At 37.6% G+C, this 21063-nt stretch overlaps 1 protein-coding gene across 8 annotated transcripts in view; it reads right to left on the bottom strand.

Moving 5' to 3' along the window:
* LOC110446162 (properdin-like) overlaps positions 1-21063 on the bottom strand; it is a 43140-nt gene that overhangs the window by 12113 nt on the left and 9964 nt on the right. For 3 of the 8 annotated variants that reach the window (XM_021491163.1, XM_021491167.1, XM_021491165.1), the window contains exons 2-5: positions 18847-18959; positions 11101-11163; positions 7299-7343; positions 364-480 (exon numbers count right to left, since the gene is read on the bottom strand). In XM_021491163.1, coding sequence (XP_021346838.1) covers positions 364-480; positions 7299-7343; positions 11101-11163; positions 18847-18934 — 313 coding nt within the window. In that variant the 5' untranslated portion in view covers positions 18935-18959. Of the gene's footprint in view, positions 1-363; positions 481-7298; positions 7344-11100; positions 11164-18846; positions 18960-19063; positions 19331-19956; positions 20140-20209; positions 20423-20465; positions 20559-21063 lie in introns of those variants that run through there. The other 5 variants (XM_021491168.1, XM_021491170.1, XM_021491171.1 and 2 more) reach the window with 5 other exon arrangements.

The raw sequence follows: 21063 nt of genomic DNA, 5'->3' as shown, positions 1-21063 counted from the left end.
ATGCACGATGTATAAACATGAAAAATATCTTATGTTTACACGTGACTGGGTGTAAATATGTATTCACGTGACCGGATGTAAAAATGTATACACGTGACCGGATGTAAAAATGTATACACGTGACTGGATTTTTTAATGTGTACACAGATTTTGATGTATTCATGTATTCACGTGACCGGAAGTTGTCATGTATTCACGTGACGGATTGTACAGACTCCAGGGCACCGAATGTTTCTATGTATACACGTAACTTAAGAATTATGCATACACGTGACCGGATGTACTATGTATACACGTCACCCTATGAATTATGTACATGCATTACCGGATGCACTATGTCTACATGTTACTGGATGTACTTACATGTACGGACATCACAATCAAAATGAGAATTTTTCAGGTTCCTATTCCTGCCACAGAGACACAAATGCCGGATCGACGCAATAGAACTGTTGTGTGGTAGTGTGCAGGACGATGTATCTGAAAGAAAAAAAAACCTGATCCAATAAAATCTTATTTAGTCCTGCTTATTTCAGCAATATTTAAAAAAAAAAAAAAAAAAAGCTGGCAGTGCAAGTTATACAGATTTCAAATAACATTTAAAAAAAAAAGAGTATTCAATTTGTTTTGGTCTTGAGATATTCCGTAGTGACTACATGCATCTCTTCGAACTGACGTTACCAAGCAAGTACATTCTAAATATCGGCGCTTCCATAAAAACAACATCTGGAAGAGATATTCACTGGGGACTATACTGATCTTGACACCTAAATTTATGTTGACATTCAAACTTACAACGACATCCACACTTCTGTTAACATTCATACAGACATTAACGCAAAAACTTACATTTACATTCACACTGATGTCGACACCAACACTAATGTTGACATTCACACTGATGTCGACACCAACACTAACATTAACATTCACTCTGTTGTCAACACCAACACTTATGTTGACATTCACTTTGATGTCGATACCGTCACTGATGTTGACATTCACACTGATGCCGACACCAACACTAATGTGGACATTCACACTGATGTCGACTCCAACACTAACATTAACATTCACACTGTTGTCAACACCAACACTTATGTTGACACTCACCCTGATCCCAACACCCACACTAATGTTGACATTCACAATGATGTCGACACCAACACTAACGTTAACATTCACTCTGTTGTCAACACCATCACTTATGTTGACATTCACTTTGATGGCGATACCGTCACTGATGTTGATACTCGCACTGATGTCGATACCGTCATTTATGTTGACATTCAAACTTACAACGACATCCACACTTATGTTAACATTCATACAGACATTAACGCAAAAACTTACATTTACATTCACACCGATGTCGACACCAACACTAATATTGACATTCACACTGATGTCCACACCAACACTAACATTAACATTCACTCTGTCGTCAACACCAACACTTATGTTGACATTCCCTTTGATGTCGATACCGTCACTGATGTTGATACTCGCACTGATGTCGATACCGTCATTTATGTTGACATTCAAACTGATGTCCACACCCACACTAATGTTGACATTCACACTGATGTCAACACCCACACTAATGTTAACATTCACACTGATGCCGACACAAACACTTACATTGACATTCACACTGATGTCGACACCAACACTTTTGTTGACATTCACACTGATTTCGACACTAACACTTATGCTGACATTCACACTGATGTTGACAGCCACACTAACGTTAACATTCACACTGATGTCGATACCCACACTTATGTTGACATTCACACTAATGTCGACACCAACACTAACATTAACATTCACTCTGTTGTCAACACCAACACTTATGTTGACATTCCCACTGATGTCAACACCCACACTAATGTTCACATTCACACTGATGTCCATACCAACTCTTATGTTGACATTCACACTGATGGCGACACAAACACTTACATTGACATTCACACTGATGTCGACCCCAACACTTATGTTGACATTCACTCTGATGCCGACACCAACACTTACTTTTACATCCACACTGATGTCGACATCCAACACTTACATTTACATTCACACTGATGTTGACACCAACACTAATGTTGACATTCACATTGATGTCGACACCAACACTAATGCTGACATTCACACTGATGTCGACACAAACACTAATGTTGACATTCACACTAATGTCGACACCAACACTAATGTTGACATTCACACTGGTGTCGACACCAACACTTATGTTGACACTCACTTTGATGTCGATACCGTCACTGATGTTGACATTCACGCTGATGTCGACACCAACACTTACCTTTACATTCACACTGATGTCGACACCCACACTGATGTTCGCATTCACTTTGATGTTGACTCCCACACTGATGTTGACATTCACTTTCATGTCGACACCAACACTACTAACACTTATGCTGACATTCACACTGATGTCAACACCAACACTAATGTTGACATTCACCCTGATGTCGACACCAACACTAACATTAACATTCACTCTGTTGTCAACACCAACACTTATGTTGACATTGACACTGATGTCGACACCAACACTGATGGTGACATTCACATTGATGTCGACACCAACACTAATGTTGACATTCACACTAATGTCGACACCAACACTAACATTAACATTCACTCTGTTGTCAACACCAACACTTATGTTGACATTTACACTGATGTTGACACCAACACTTATGTTGACATCCACACTGATGTCGACACCAACACTACCACACTACTGTTGACATTCACACTGATGTCGTTACCAACACTTATGTTGACATTCACGCTGATGTCGACACCAACTCTTATGTTGACATTCACCCTGATGTCGACACCAACCCTAACATTAACATTCACTCTGTTGTCAACACCAACACTTATGTTGACATTCCCACTGATGTCGACACCAACACTCATGTTGACATTCACACTGATTTCGCCACTAACACTTATGCTGACATTCACACTGATGTCGACAACAGCACTGATGTTGACATTCACACTGATGTTCACACTGATTTCGACACTAACACTTATGATGACATTCACACTGATGTCAACATCAACACTTATGTTGACATTCACTTTGATGCCGATACCGTCCCTGATGTTGACATTCACACTGATGTTCACACTGATTTCGACACTAACACCTATGCTGACATTCACTTTGATGTTGACACCCACACTGATGTTGACATTCAAAACTTACATTTACATTCACACTGATGTTGACACCAACACTAATGTTGACATTCCCACTGATGTCAACACCCACACTAATGTTGACATTCACACTAATGTCGACACCAACACTAACATTAACATTCACTCTGTTGTCAACACCAACACTTATGTTGACATTCCCACTGATGTCGACACCAACACTTACCTTTACATTCACACTGATGTCGACACAAACACTAATGTTGACATTCACACTTAGGTCAATACCGTCAGTGATGTTGACATTCACACTGATGTCAGCACCCACACTAATGTTGACATTCACATTGATGTCGACACCAACACTAATGTTGACATTCCCACTGATGTCAACACCCACACTAATGTTGACAGTCACACTGATGTCGATACCAACACTTATGTTAACATTCACACTGATGCCGACACAAACACTTCCATTGACATTCACACTGATGTCGACAACAGCACTGATGTTGACATTCACACTGATGTCAACATCAACACTTATGTTGACATTCACTTTGATGTCGATACCTACACTTATGTTGACATTCACACTGATTTCGACACTAACACCTATGCTGACATTCACACTGATGTTGACAACCACACTAACGTTAACATTCACACTGATGTCGATACCGTCACTGATGTTGACACTCACACTGATGTCGACACCAACACTTATGTTGACACTCACTTTGATGTCGATACCGTCACTGATGTTGACATTCACACTGATGTCGACACTAACACTTATGTTGACATTCATTTTGATGTCGACACCAACACTTACATTTACATTCATACTGATGTCGACACCAACACTAATGTTGACATTCACACTGATGTCGACAACAACACTGATGTTGACATTCACACTGATGTTGACAAACATGATGTCGATACCAACACTAATGCTAACATTCACTTTGATGTCGATACCAACACTTATGTTGACATTCAGTCCACACCCACACTGATGTTGACATTCACTTTGATGTTGACACCCACACTGATGTTGACATTCACTTTGAAGTCGACACCCACACTGATGTTGACATTCACTTTCATGTCGACACCAACACTGATGTTGACATTCACACTGATGTTGACAAACATGATGTCGATACCAACACTAATGCTAACATTCACTTTGATGTCGATACCAACACTTATGTTGACATTCACACTGATGTCGACACAAACACTTACATTGACATTCACACTGATGTCGACACCAACACTGATGTTGACATTCGCTTTGATGTCGATACCCACACTAAGGTTGACATTCACACGGATGTCGACATCAACTCTTACATTTACATTCACACTGATGTCGACACCAACACTAATGTTGACATTCACACCGATGTCGATACCAACACTTATGTTGACATTCAGTCCACACCCACACTGATGTTGACATTCACTTTGAAGTCGACACCCACACTGATGTTGACATTCACTTTGGTGTCGACACCAACACTGATGTTGACATTCACTTTGATGCCGATACCCACACTAAGGTTGACATTCACACGGATGTCGACATCAACTCTTACATTTACATTCACACTGATGTCGACACCCACACTGATGTTGACATTCCCTTTGATGTCGACATCCACACTGATGTTGACATTCACTTTGATGTCAACACCCACACTGATGTTGACATTCACTTTCATGTCGACACCAACACTGATGTTGACATTCACATTGATGTCGACACCAACACTAATGTTGACATTCACACCGATGTCGATACCAACACTTATGTTGACATTCAGTCCACACCCACACTGATGTTGACATTCACTTTGATGTTGACACCCACACTGATGTTGACATTCACTTTGGTGTCGACACCAACACTGATGTTGACATTCACCATGATGTCGACACCCACACTGATGTTGACATTCACTTTGGTGTCGACACCAACACTGATGTTGACATTCACATTGATGTCGATACCCACACTAATGTTGACATTCACACTGATGTCGACACCAACACTACCACACTACTGTTGACATTCACACTGATGTCGACACCAACACTGATGTTGACATTCACTTTGATGTCGATACCCACACTAAGGTTGACATTCACACGGATGTCGACATCAACACTTACATTTACATTCACACTGATGTCGACACCAACACTTATGTTGACATTCACACTGATGTCGACACCACCACTTACATTGACATTCACACTGATGTCGACACCAACACTAATGTTGACATTCACACTGATGTCAATACCGTCACTGATGTTGACATTCACACTGATGTCGACACCAACACTTACATTTACATTCACACTGATGTCGACACCAACACTTATGTTGACATTCACACTGATGTCGACACCAACACTTATGTTGACATTCACACTGATGTCGACACCAACACTTACATTTACATTCACACTGATGTCGACACCCACACTGATGTTGACATTCACTTTGATGTCGATACCCACACTAATGTTGACATTAACACTGATGTCAACACCAACACTGATGTTGACATTCACACTAATGTTGACAAACACACTAATGTTGACATTCACATTGATGTCGACACCAACACTAATGCTGACATTCACACTGATGTCGACACAAACACTTACATTGACATTCACACTGATGTCGACACCAACACTAATGTTGACATTCACACTGATGTCGATACCAACACTGATGTCGACACAAACACTAATGTTGACATTCACACCGATGTCGATACCAACACTTATGTTGACATTCACACTGATGTCGACCCCAACACTTATGTTGACATTCACTTTGATGTCGAAACCAACACTTACGTTGACATTCACACTGATGTTGACAAACACACTACTGTTGACATTCACATTGATGTCGACACCAACACTAATTCTGACATTCACACTGATGTCGACACCCACACTGATGTTGACATTCACACTGATGTAGACACAAACACTTACATTGACATTCACACTGATATCGACACCAACACTAATGTTGACATTCACACTGATGTCGACACCAACACTAATGCTGACATTCACACTGATGTCGACACCCACACTGATGTTGACATTCACACTGATGTCGACACAAACACTTACATTGACATTCACACTGATGTCGACACCAACACTAATGTTGACATTCACACTGATGTCGACACCAACACTAATGTTGACATTCACACTGATGTCGACACCAACACTTATGTTGACATTCATTTTGATGTCGACACCAACACTTACGTTGACATACACACTGATGTCGACACCAACACTTACATTTACATTCACACTGATGTCGACCCCCAAATTGATGTTGACATTCACTTTGATGTCGACACCAACACTTATGTTGACATTCACACTGATGTCGACACCAACACTGATGTTGACATTCACACTGATGTTGACAAACACACTAATGTTGACATTCACACCGATGTCGATACCCACACTGATGTTGACATTCACTTTGATGTCGACACCCACACTGATGTTTACATTCACACTGATGTAGACATTCACACTGATGTAGACACCAACACTTACATTAACATTCACACTGATGTCGACACCAACACTAATGTTGACATTCACACTGATGTCGACGCCAACACTAATGTTGACATTCACACTGATGTCGACACCAACACTGATGTTGACATTCACACTGATGTTGACAAACACACTAATGTTGACATTCACACTGATGTCAACACCCACACTAATGTTGACATTCACACTGATGTGGACACTAACACTAATGTTGACATTCACACTGATGTCGACAACAACACTGATGTTGACATTCACACTGATGTTGACAAACACACTAATGTTGATATTCACACTGATGTTGACACCCACACTTACGTTAACATTCACACTGATGTCAACACCCACACTTATGTTGACATTCACACTGATGTCGACATCAACACTAATGTTGACTTTCACTCTTCTACCGATGTTGATACTCAATATTTATTACACCTTGAAATCATGCTGATACTTACTGCTCTTGTCTTCGCCATTCACAACACAGTTTTCCAAAGTCATACCTTAAAAGCGAAAATTGATTTCTGTTTCAGTTAACCGATAAGTACTTGATTCAATCACGCCTACATGTTCCAGATGATTACGTAAAACTTTTTATCAACCTCGATGTCTATTTATAAGCAGTAATAGTTTAACATCAGGTAGGAAACCTTTGCAATTGACATCGAAAACTCGGTCGATAAGTCTAGCTAAAAATAAATTGACTTGTTTTTCAGAAATTTGTCAAGGCCTTGCGTGAGAACATTCGATGCACATGATATAAGTGAAAAACTGACACGACACGGCAGTGAAAAGTCCCAAATCGTCTCTTTAACTGCCAATGAAATAATAAAGATAACTCGTTCGTAATCTGTAACGTGTTGCGTTACCTATATAATTAATAACCTTAAAATACGTAGCACTATGAATATTGTAATATCAATGCAAAGGCCTAAACATATTGTCACAATATTCCGACATCCTAAGTCACAATTTTCTGTCAACGCTAGTCCCAATATTCTGTCATCATCAATCACAATATTCTGTCATCATCAATCACAATATTCTGTCATCATCAATCACAATATTCTGCCATCGTAAAACACAATATTCTGTCATCATAAGTGACAATTTTCTGTCATCATCAATCACAATATTCTATCATTATAAATCACAATATCCTGTAATCATCAGTCACAATATTCTGTCATCATAAATCACAATATCCTGTAATCATCAATCACAATATTTTGTCATCATCAATCACAATATTCTGTCATCATCAATCACAATATTCTGTCATCATCAATCACAATATTCTGTCATCATAAGTGACAATATTTCGTCATCTTAAGTCACAATATTTCGTCATTATCAATCACAATACTCTGTCATCATCAATCACAATACTCTGTCATCATAAGTGACAATATTCCGTCATCATCGGTCACAATATTTCGTCATCATAATTCTCGATATTTCGTCATTATTAGTCAAAATATTCTGTCATTATCGGTCACAATATTTCGTCGTCATAATTCTCAATATTTCGTCGTCATAAGTCACAATATTCTGTCATCATAAGTGACAATATTCCGTCATCATCGGTCACAATATTTCGTCATCATAATTCTCAATATTTCGTCATTATAAGTCACAATATTCCGTCATCATCGGTCACAATATTTCGTCATCATAATTCTCAATATTTCGTCATCATAAGTCACAATATTCTGTCATCATAAGTCACAATATTCAGTCACTGTGGTCAAAATATTCTGTAATCGTTAATCACGATATTCTGTCATCATGCGTCACAATCATTGTCACAATATTCTGTCACCGTTGGTCACAATACTCTGTCATCGTTAGTCACGATATTTTGTCATCATACGTCACAATATTCTCTCATCGTAAGTCACAATATTATGTCATCATAAGTCACAATATTCTGCTGTTTTGTCATCGTATATGGTTTCGTCAGTTTGTCCATGTATTTATTTATCACTCTGTCGTTGTATCACCATTAATTCTGTCATCGTTTGTGACATCGATCGGTTTGTAATTTTAAAAATTATTATCCTGTCAATCTTTTTTTTGTGTGTAAATATCATAATTTTGAAATGTAAATTCAAACGCATGCAGCTGCTTGCTTAAATGTTTGAAGATAGACTCGTGTCATAAATTCTCGTATGAAATGGAAATGAAATGGAAACTTGCATGCTAAGCATACGATTACATACTTAGTATACCTGTATATAGAGTGTACTTGACCTATATAGTACATTTATATTTACAGAATACAGTGGCGGATCCAGAGGGTTTTTTTGGGCCTCAAGAAACCCCCACCCAGAGAATTTTCTTTAAAAATCATGTATTTTCACCATTTTGCTAAATTTTTCCCCACTTGGACACCCAAAGTCTGGTCGGAAGGTACCTCGAATGCTAAACGAATGTTTGCAGAGGATTACCGTGTAGGTTCTCCAGACAACAAGATTCTGGTTGAAAGAGACTATAGATTCTTTAACGTAGACGCCACGTGCGCATGCGCACCGGCGTTGTTAATTTTGAATAAAGCAGCACGGCGCCTTCCTGCAATGTTTATTTAGCCTTGCCTCAAAGCTCAGGGAAAGAGACCCTACTTAGTGTTTATAAAATGTGTCTGGTGCTACATATGTATTAATATTTTTTTCATTTAGGGTCCCTGTACCACTGCCAAAACTGTTAAAGAAACAATGAGATTGAAACGTTTTTGCCCGCAAGAATTAACAAGTTAAAAATAAGAAGAATTGAAAGAGGTATGGCGGAAAACTGCCCGTAATTCCCTTAGTCGGCATTTATGAAAACGGGGGAAAAAATTAAGGAGTAAAACATTTCGTGTAGCAAAAATGCATACAAAAGATACAAAACCAATTGAATATGAATTTTTAAACTGCTGAGAAATTAGGTATTGCTAATATGATACTGCAAATATAGCCATATACACTATATCTATGAAAGTGATGGGGTTTCCCGGACATAAAAAAATACTTTCAACACTTTCCCATCCGAGGACCAACTTTTGAATAAACTTTTTGTGACCGTGATGTAATATGCAAAAACAAATCGTATTACGGAAAAGTGGTCCTCCTTTGGGAAAGTGCTCAAAATAATGAAAAACAGGGGTGATCAAGTTTCTCCAAACTGCGACCGGTGTTTCTCGGGTTAAATAAGTTTGTAATTGCCAATATCTACATGTTCTATGTAGCCGAATGTGTAACGCAGTTTACTTGCGACTAGAAAATAAACGATGCAGGTTCGAATCCTCCTTCAGTTATTTTTAAATATTTAGGCATGTGATCATTTTCCTTAATAAAGCAATGTTTTTTTTTTAAATCGATGGAAGATTTTGTTTACATTTTAATAACATACCTATTGATTTATCAGTTTTGTTAGTAATAATTTCTTAACTATTTACTGCGACATACTTCTATTCTATCGAAGTATGTCAACAAATCCCTGTACACGTGTACAGTACAGCTACGCTTTATAGGTAAGACACTATTTTTGATGAAATTTATGAATTGTTTTACCCTCCAACTGGCAATAGTAATTGTATCAAGTGCTTAAACACCAACAAATAATGCCGAAATACCAAATATGTGGTCTGTTTACAATTATCTATTCTTAGACACGGGATTCCGATATTGCTACCTGTATAAAAATACCTGAGGACGCGTCATAACAGTGCACGGTTGGATGCGCGCACTAGCGTAACATAGCCTTGGGGAAATAATAGGAATAGCAACCCGCCATATCTCTTTAAAAAAAAACATAAAAACATTGGAAGTGGTCTGAGAGTTAATTACCATGGAGCTGGGCCAGAGCGGGTCGTTCTAACCAATTGAGCTACATTATCAGCAGTGCACCCCCGGGCGTACATGTAGCCCCACAATAGTGGGGCTACATGTACACCATCTCAAACATGAAATTAACAGGTGTATACTGTTCGTAGAGAAATTAAAACAGTTACATTTCATGTTATAGAATATAAACTTAAAGTATTTTACAATAATTATGAAGCAACTTATTACAAATCATATTAGTCACTCTTGTTAGCCCGGATCTTAGCGCGCAGGGGGTCTTTATGTGGGAGGAAACCGGAGTACCCGGAGAAAACTCGTGTTTTGCCTGCATGCATCGGGATAGGGATCCTCCAGTGTAAATTTGACATTCGAACATTACACTATTTCCTTTATTTAACGTTAATTGATAAATACTCTTTTCTGTTCGTTTACCTACCTTGTAATTCATTTTCGGCCGTGCTGTTGAGACGTTTTGAAAACAAGCAACGAGTAGGAGACACTGCAAATAGAAAACAGTATATTTTTAACATGTTTAAAAACTCAAATGTGATCTGGAAAAAAGTGTTCTTTCATCTCATTATCATTCGCTCACAACGATGTAGCAATTCTTAAAATGATGCTGTTACCCAGTCACAATATCATATATAGATTGTATTGACTATATATAGATTGTATTGACTATATATAGATTGTATTGACTATGTATAGATTGTATTGACAATGTACAGATTGTATTGACTATGTACAGATTGTGTTTACTATGTACGTATTGTATTGACTATATATAGATTGTATTGACTATATATAGATTGTATTGACTATATATAGATTGACTATATATAGATTGTATTGACTATATATAGATTGTATTGACTATATATATATATTATATTGATTATATATAGATTGTATTGACTATATATAGATTGTATTGACTATGTACAGATTGTGTTTACTATGTACAGATGGTATTAAGGTTGCCTGTTGTAAACTTGTCAGAACTTATTTTGTACATGTACCACTACCATATTGCAAATATTGTGAATGTATGTAGCCAGGGACGTATATGATACTGTCCCTGATGTAGCACAAAGGAAATAATGTCTATTTAATTGCAAGAAATAAAAGTAACAATATTATCTTCGTGACGCCATCTTGAATAAGATTGAAGTCTACGCCATTTTGGATTAACTAAAGTTTTAATTATAGTTTATGCTCCATCGTTTGTGTGCGAGGAACAAGCCAACGAGAGGTTCCGAATGATCTCTCAAAGGACTCCTTGCTCTACGATTCAACGTGTCACAGACTATGCAATTTGGCCTCCGGGTCACGTTAATAAAACAAGATGGCGGCGCCCAGTGTGGAAAATTACAAAAGGGCCTTTTTCGTTTAACACAAAACTTATAATAGGATTTAAAAAATGAGTGGGTGAGCTGTAATCAAAAGTTCAAAAATAAATAGATTTCTTAATACTGAAATTGATCCACAGTTCTGTTTCTATATCTTTTAATTCAAAGAAATTGAATGTATACATGTAGCTGGTCTTAACTTCATCTCTGATTTTAAATTTTGTAAACACCATGCAGAAAACGAAAATATAATTTACACAGCAGATGTATATACGCACCTATTGGTTCAATTCTATTCCATAAAAATATCATATAGCGTAATAATTGCATAAAAGTAATCTTATTTATGCTAAAATGATGAATTCTAACATGGTTTCAAGAAAATGAGCAAGATTTCTTTATAATATTATCATAAAATATGGTGAAAGTACGTTTTATTCAAGAATTTTGAATCGGCTGTTGCGGACGTACCGCAATGCACGCTGGAAGAAAGGAACTGCGATGCACCCTGAGAGAAATATAATTGCAAATGTGATTCTGGTATCATTTAATTCCGGATTTGTATATCAAATGAAACGCCATAAAAAGGTTAAGTGACCTGTGCAAAATTGTCTCGTGAGTACACTAAGCATGTTCACAGGGCCAACTTCAACAACCAAATCATGTAACGGAACAACATCAGGATTCGAAGCATGTGTCTACAATCACGATCCTGCGCAACAGAACATGGATCAGTCACGCTACAGTTTCAACTGAAATAGTTCTATAGGCAGGTATATAACTGTATCCGTTAAAAACTACATCGGAGTTCTCTAGTGATTTGCCTATAGCGTGTGGGACAGATATCCTTAAGTAGCTAATAGACCTTTCCATAATGCATTTTGACTTTTTGCAATCGACAATTGCGTCATAAGGTTGAATTACCGAGGTTACTATAGAAATCTACGGAACCCAACCGTAGGAAAAAATGTACATCAAATCGTATTTAGACTATCTAGCACACTGGACTATAAACTGCCAGTGGAACAAACATCACAGTATTTGTGACGTTGTCATTTGACGTCAAACAAAGATACAATGAAGATTTTTTTTTGACGTCAGGGATTCCGTTAAAATATTATTCTGTAGATTCTTTATCTCCGATTTCTTTCATCATTTTTTTCTCCCACTCCCGCGTGTGTAAGATGTATGTAATACGTATTTTCTCTCAAACATGTCCGTGAAAGACAGGAGTTGACCCGTGGAAAGATAAACCTGTGTTTACCGCGGGAATAACGTCACTGATGAATGGAATTATGCCGCTAGGCAAGTCCGCGAAATGACGTCTGCGTTCAAATATTTTTGATATATTCCAGTTGTTGAATTATTAAATAGGAAAAATGTTAACGTTGTGCTTTAAATGGATTTCTGATTTTATGTTCAGGGTTCATCACCCCTAATTGTATTCATGCGCATCATGGCATATACAAGCATATGAAGGACGAGTATTGACACTGACATATTTATTTCGAGTATGGGAGAAAAAGAATCAAACATGGGTATGGTATGTGGACCGGGAAATCTCAACCCTCGGGTAAAGCCTCGTGCTAGACATCCAAACTCCTACCGGAGGGTTGTGATTTCGCTGTCCACGGACCACAAACATGTAAGATTCTATTTCCCCCTACTCTAGACAGCAGTATCCTGACCTTTTCCAGGTTTAAAATATCATTGTCTCAAACTAGGGTTCAGATGAGCGGATGTTGCCTACCGTCATTTGTATGACGTCACGTCAACAATGAATTGGGATGATCTGAACCCGATCAGAGAAATTCTGACCCGAAACTCTACCTCTGAAATTTAGGGTGTAGAATTCGAGGATAGAATTTCATGAAAACCTTGAGTCTGGCTCAAATTATACACATGCGGTTGAAATATCCGTGTCAACATGCCTTTATACACATGATCTACGCTAAACAGCATTGTCAAACATGCAATAAAAGTATTACGTCATGTAAAAAAGAACAGACTGATATAGTCATGTTGATTTAAATAATAAAGGGCTGAGAACCGAACCCTATGGCACACCTTCCATTAGCTTTTTTTTTACAGAAGATTTACTATCTCCAAGGAAAACGTATTGGGATCTATCAGTAACATAATTCATTAGCCAAACCAGTAAATTTCCATGGCCTCTTATGGACTCGCACAACTAAAACAGCCAATCGGCAAGTGTTTCATACGTTTGTAGTTCCTATCTGAAATATGTTCCGGCTAATTACTGGGCCACTGAAGGAGTTTAATAAGGAACTGATGACAGATTTTTAGATAAATGAAATGTTCAGGTATTTAACTTTTGAAAATATATATACTTTTGATATATTTCCATGTCTGTGTGCGGATTTGCACAGGAGCAAAATGTCTGGGGGCGTTTCTGTTTTGGGTCAGCGGTTTTGCTTGTAAACTTCCGGTTGTCAACTTCTTGGCGCTGTGACGCTCGAATATGCCACTAAACCTACCAAAAAAATCATTTTGTAGCCTTTTCAAGGTATGTATTCATGAATCTAAACAGTTGTCACTGGTTTTGAATTTCAAATATTAAAGTTATTAGCAAAAATGTTTGGTAATAACATATAATAAATGATTTAGTTGTGTGAGTCGTTTAAGCCCCACTCGATCAAACGCTTTAGACATGTCACACAAAAAAACTAAAAAAAGTGGGCTGGTTTTTTTCAAGATTTTCGCACACGTTTTCACCTGCTTGGAAACCTGCCTGATATTTATATATAATAGAATTGTCTAAAAGGTAGTTATGTAAGTACTTAGCAACTGATCTTTCGAAAACTTTACCAATAGTACTTAGTATTGCAATGGGTCTATAATTGGAGGGATCTTGTTTCACTAGAGCATGCTTCCATTGTTTGTGGAAAGATCAAGTTTCCAAAGAAGAACGAAAGATCAACGATAGAGGAAACGCAACTGTATTGGCAGTGTTTTTGAAGCATATTATGACTAATTGTATCATTTCCTATAGCTTTACTAGTTTTTAGTGTCCTAAGAATGTCAATAATGTCGTTGATATCAAAAGGTATGTCCAAGATATTCGAGTCAGTTTTTGGTTCTATCTGTACCGGTACGTCTGTGTCAGTATCGTCAATGGTAGATCATTGAGTATGTCAGTCTTAAAAGTCATCATCCGTTTCAATATATTATTAGAGGTGTCAGATTATTTAATTTACCTACGGACAAGTTTCCAAAGAAATCTGGGATTTGTTTCACTATAATTGTCTAAAAGACCGTTAATGTCCGCATAAAGTAACTCTTTTGTTCTTTTTTTTTAAAGGTTATTTACACTTTTTCGCTGTTTCCTACAATTGTTCAAATTATTTTGAGTGAGATTGGATTTATATACATGGATAATGCTGTCTCTTTTCCTAATTTCACGTCTCAGGTCAGAGTAGTCTCGTTCAACCAGACGCTTCATCACTTGTAATTCTCTATTCGGCGTAGTCTCGTTCAACCAGACTCTTGTTGCCTGAGCAAACTACGCCGAATAGAGAGCCTCTTGAATTACAAGTGATCAAGCGTCTGGTTGATCGAGACTATATTCGGCGTAGCTTGCGCAGGCAACAAGAGTCTGGTTGAAAGAGACTAAGGTCAGAGTTAAACTAAGGTTTGTCATTAGGTCTGATTGAAACTACTTTAGATGGAGTGCATTCATCCGCTATTTCTGGATGTCTTTGCAAAAAAAGAAAAGGAAAATGAAACTATTGTTTAAAAAGTCGATACATGCTAAATTTGAATCTTACTGTTTTGAAAAAAATGCATAGTTTGGACGGAAATAGTAAATTATTTCTATACAGTAAAATTTAAAAAAAAGTATGCAGAGGAACACTACCTATGGTACCCAACTTTGAATATAGAAAATTGATGGAAAAGCTGAGACTAAGCAACCACAATTTAGAAATTGAGGCTGGTAGATCTAAAAAGATTCCTCGACAATCCCGACTATGTAAATTCTGCAATACTGTAGAAGATGAAGTACATTTTATATTTAAATGCAAAATAAATTTAAATATCAGGACTACGTTCTCCAAAAAAATAAAATTAACCTATCATTGCCTGATCTACAAAATTTAATATTATTATTGTCATCTAATGACCCACAGCTTTTGCAGGAAATAAGCCTCTTTATTAAAAAGTCATTTGAACTGAGGAAGGCAGTTTTGCAGAGTGCATAAGTATGTAGTTTTTGCTGTCCATTATACAGTATCAATGTTTGTTTGATGTTTGCAGCTCGATCCTTGTTAATTGGATGTAAAAATGCAATAAAGTTGATTGATTGATTGATTGATTGATTGTAAACATGTCACACATATCGTCCGGTGTATGGAATCTAAGAAAAAGTTCAGTCCAGTCTGTTGCTACAAGTACTTTAAAGTTTATGAAATATAATTTTCCTTTTATATTTCCTAACAATTTTAGTCACTATGGGCAGGTCTATAGATGTCGCTTGGTGGTCACAAATTACGCGGTCTATGTCGATGACGTCAGCTATCGTAAAAGTGCACGTGCCTGAAAGAAGAATGGGGTCAAGGAGCGTGCAGCGCGTGCGTCCAATTCTTGTCGGTCTGTCGATAACATTTGTCAGGTGAAAAAAGTTCATAATATCAACAAGTGTGAGGTTATTATTTACTACAAGATCAACATTTATATCGCCAACTAGAACCACATCCAGCGTCTCGTTTATGACTTTTTCTACATAAAGTCGAAAATATTCCCAGAATGATTTCATACAGTTTGGAATTCTATGTATGCTGCATAGAAGATATTTCTTGTTTGGAAACTGGATATCAGTCCATACAACCTCGCCTATCTCGAATTCGAAGTCTGTTCTTCGAAGTGTGCACAAGAGGCCGGAAGTATAAACGTTTATCCCCCCACCCGGAGTTCCGCGGTCTTTACAATGCGTGTTATAACCATCTAGGAGTGTGTCATCATCTGCTATGGATAAATCAAGGTGAGTCTCAGTAATACAGACTACATCAAAATCCGATGCTAAATGTTCGAGATAGGACAGCTTGTTTCTAAGGCTACGAATATTTAAATTAAATAATAGATAGATCTTTGCTGTGAACATCAGGGCCTGTGTGATTGGGGTGTACATGTACATCATTACTAGACAGGAGAAGTAGTTGTAGAATAAACAAGAGGCCCAAGGGCCTTAGCGGTCACCTGAGTTATATCATAGGTACTGGTAGATTTATTTTATTGTTTAGATGTGATGTGGAAATCAGCATGTAAACCAAGTTAAATACAATGCTTGTCCTGTCATCAGAGGATAAGAATTTTAAAATATTGGTAAATGTCCCCCCCCCCCCCCCCTTTGGGGCCCTAGCCCCTGGGGATGGGGCAGGAATCCCAATTTTACAATGTAATACCCTCATCCACCAAAAATGATTCTAACTAAGTTCGAGTAATTTTCTGCTAAAAATGGATAAAATATACCCAAAAGTGTTATTTCCCTATATAAACTATAGCCAACTTTATCCCCTCCCCAAGGGGGAACGGATGGCCCGGGGGTCCTGAAATTTACAATTGAAATAAAGCCCCTGATGATCTTTCCATCCATTCAGAGAAAATGACTGTAATACCTCTGAGTCTGGAGAAGAAGAATTTTGAAATATTGGCTAATTTTCCCTTTTGGGGCCCGCCCTGGCCCCTTGGGTTGGGGAAGGAATCCCAATTTTATAAGTTAAAACCATCTTCCTCCTCCAAGGATAATTCTCACCAAGTAAGAATAATTTCCAACAGAAAGTTTTCAAAATATACCCAAAAGTGTTGTTTCCCTATATAAACTATAGCCAACTTTATCCCCTCCCCAAGGGGGAACGGATGGCCCGGGGGTCCTGAAATTTACAATTTAAATAAAGCCCCTGATGATCTTTCCATCCAGGAGAGAAAATGACTAGTACCTCTGAGTCTTGAGAAGAAGAATTTTGAAATATTGATTAATTTTCCTTTTGGGGCCCCGCCCTGGTCCCTAGGGTTGGGGTAGGAATCCCAATTTTACAAATTGAAACCATCTTCCACCAAAGATGGTTTCAAATTGTGACGGAACTGTTGAATAGCTGAAAGTATGGAATAGTGCCAGGATATCACTGCGCTGGCTGTGCTGGATGGTTCCATTTTCATGACAAATGTTAAAATCTACTATAATTTGTAAATAAAAGTAAGAGTGAATGTGTGCATTCTATGTTGAATATTGAGATGTACACTATATAAACTGTCTCTCTCTGTTATTTATCTTATCAGGAAAGGGCGTTAATTTGCATGTTTTGAGATTAGAGATTAGAGATAGCGCATGTGTCCTTGACTGTATAGTGTACACAGGGACCTGAGCACTTGCTACAGCTATATTTACATTTCCACTGCAAGTTCCTCTATAAGCAATACCATAAGAAATTGCGTTCATAGGGCTATGAACGCAATCGGAACAGTGCCAATCCGAAGCTTCATTCCCCCGCCTCGAAAAACATGAGACAACCGCTAGAAGCAAACTTTTTGATGACGTTAGGCTGCTCCAGCAATCTCGTTTGCACTGACGACATAAACAACTCAATATGGGAAATATAAGGGAATATCTGTATTTAGGTCAATACTGTAACAAAATAAAATTTAGAATGTAAATGTAGAGAATAAACAGCACTCTTTTCAATGTTCATGCCAGCATGAACCATGAGGCCTTAGCGGCCTTATGTAAACATATAGAACTATGAGGGCCCCTTAAACATTGTAATATAATAATCATATATGGGACCCTTACAATTCTTAATTTACAAATATATCGGTACCTGCGTATGCGCTTGTGATGCACACCAGTTGCAGGAGTGCCACGAGTGCCCCGATCACTATGGCGGAAAGCTTCCTCCGTCTAGCCATGGTTCTTCATGTCAGCGAAGATTACCTGAAACAGTATTACAATATGTACCGGGATCATATCCTTCCGTGTATATAATGTAATGTATATATAGCTGGCATTCATAATACATAATGCGGTAAAATCCGTACGGAATTTCCTGTATTTAACTTTCCTTTTGTCTGTACCAGAACATACGAATAACAGTAAAATCCAACCAGAATTTCCTAAAGTGAACTTTCGTTTTGGTCTGTATGCGACAAATCTCATTAGCTGGAGCCGCAGTGGTCGAATGTCAGACGTCGAAACAGCCTGCATGTGTTTAATGACAGCCATTATCAGAGAATGCAGCGGAGGAAAGCATAAACATCATATGTGATCTGTATAGATATATACACACCAATACACGGGACACTTACTCATTGTTTTAGAACTCTAAGGGGCCCTTACACATTTTAACCTATATATAGACATCCCCATACGGGACCCTTACACTTTTTAACATATATAGATATCACTATATGGGATCTTTAGACTTCTTAAGGCCTATACATATATAGCCTCACTATACGGGACCCCTATACTTCTAATCATATATATAATAAACATCACTATACGGGACCCTTACACTTCTTAACATATATAGATATCACTATACAAGACCCTTACACATCTTTACATACATATATATATATAAACATCTCCATACGGGACCCTTACACATCTTTACATATATATAAATATCGCTATACGAGACCCTTACACATCTTTACATAAATAAATATATATATAAACATCTCCATACGGGACCCTTATACATCTTTACATATATATAAACATCTCCATACCGTGACCCTTACACATCTTTACATATATATAAATATCGCTATACGGGACCCTTACACATCTTTACATATATAAATATATATATAAACATCTCCATACGGGACCCTTATACATCTTTACATATATATAAACATCACTTGATACATATAAATACAAATCACTTAATACACCTTACACCGCATATGTTTTTGAATCATATCTGAAATGGCCGTTCAAGCTAATTGGAATTGGAACGTCTGGGTCCCACAAACTGCACTTGACGATATTTGCCCGTTATCTCCACTCATAACTGCGCAACAGTATATGTACAGTTTGTGCACGTGTTTCTCTTTGAGAAGTGCAATATCGCCCTTCTGCAACAAAACAATGCGTGTGCAGCACGCTGAAAACACAATGCCATGAAAGATAACGGGCAAAACATATGGTCCACATCATACATACAATGTACGTACCCTATAGACTGGAAATATTTACAAACAAATTCCTTCTCTTCCTCTTCTGCCTTTCTACACATTTCTCCAACTCTCCTCCCCTCCTCCTCCCAAGTTTTATAGAGTCAACGAGGGTTCTGATTGATTTTCTTCTCTAAACTAGCATTAGTTTTGATAAAATAGACCTTTGAAAATGATATCCAAATAAATAGCGTCGCATGTGCGGCATGCCGTACGCAAGTCCGGAAGGTCTTGTTTTGGTCATTATTAATCTTACTTTTAAATTGTCCATGTAACTATGATCAGCGGTACTGTTCCGATTTGGGTACAGTGACGGTAGTGCTAGGAGCCAAGTGTTTCATTGGCCATACTGATAAAATGAAGTATTCCGTTACAGAAATATAATTAATAAGCCCCCTCATCAAGTGTATATGTATGACAATGGTAGATATTTCAACATGCAATTACAGATTTGGGTATCCGTGTTCCTTTGTCCCTTTTTGGCATAAGGCCTTAAAAACGGAAACACAATCACTGTATCACTGTGTGTGAGTATACTGTATGTGCACTATAAGTATACGTACGTGCGGGCTAGTGGAACGTGTTTTAGTTTAAACATATTTTATTTGATATAATCAAAAAGGAATTGGACACAAGTTATACAACTTTAAAAAAACGTCCTCTCCCTTATAAACAATATGCAGTGGTTCTATATTGACAGCAGATACATAGTGGTTGACATCATATTTACATATTTTAAATAAAATCAAAAACATTAATTTGATCAATGATGCTTATCAGTAAGATATATTCTGTTACTAGTATCCAAAAGCTGAATAATATAAAGACAAAGAAATGGATATTCAAAAGTGTTT

This window comes from Mizuhopecten yessoensis, unplaced genomic scaffold (assembly GCF_002113885.1).
Source record: "Mizuhopecten yessoensis strain PY_sf001 unplaced genomic scaffold, ASM211388v2 scaffold2597, whole genome shotgun sequence".
NCBI lineage: Eukaryota > Metazoa > Mollusca > Bivalvia > Pectinida > Pectinidae > Mizuhopecten > Mizuhopecten yessoensis.
Note: the sequence above shows the minus strand (reverse complement) of the source record. Positions and strands in the feature narration are given on the sequence as shown.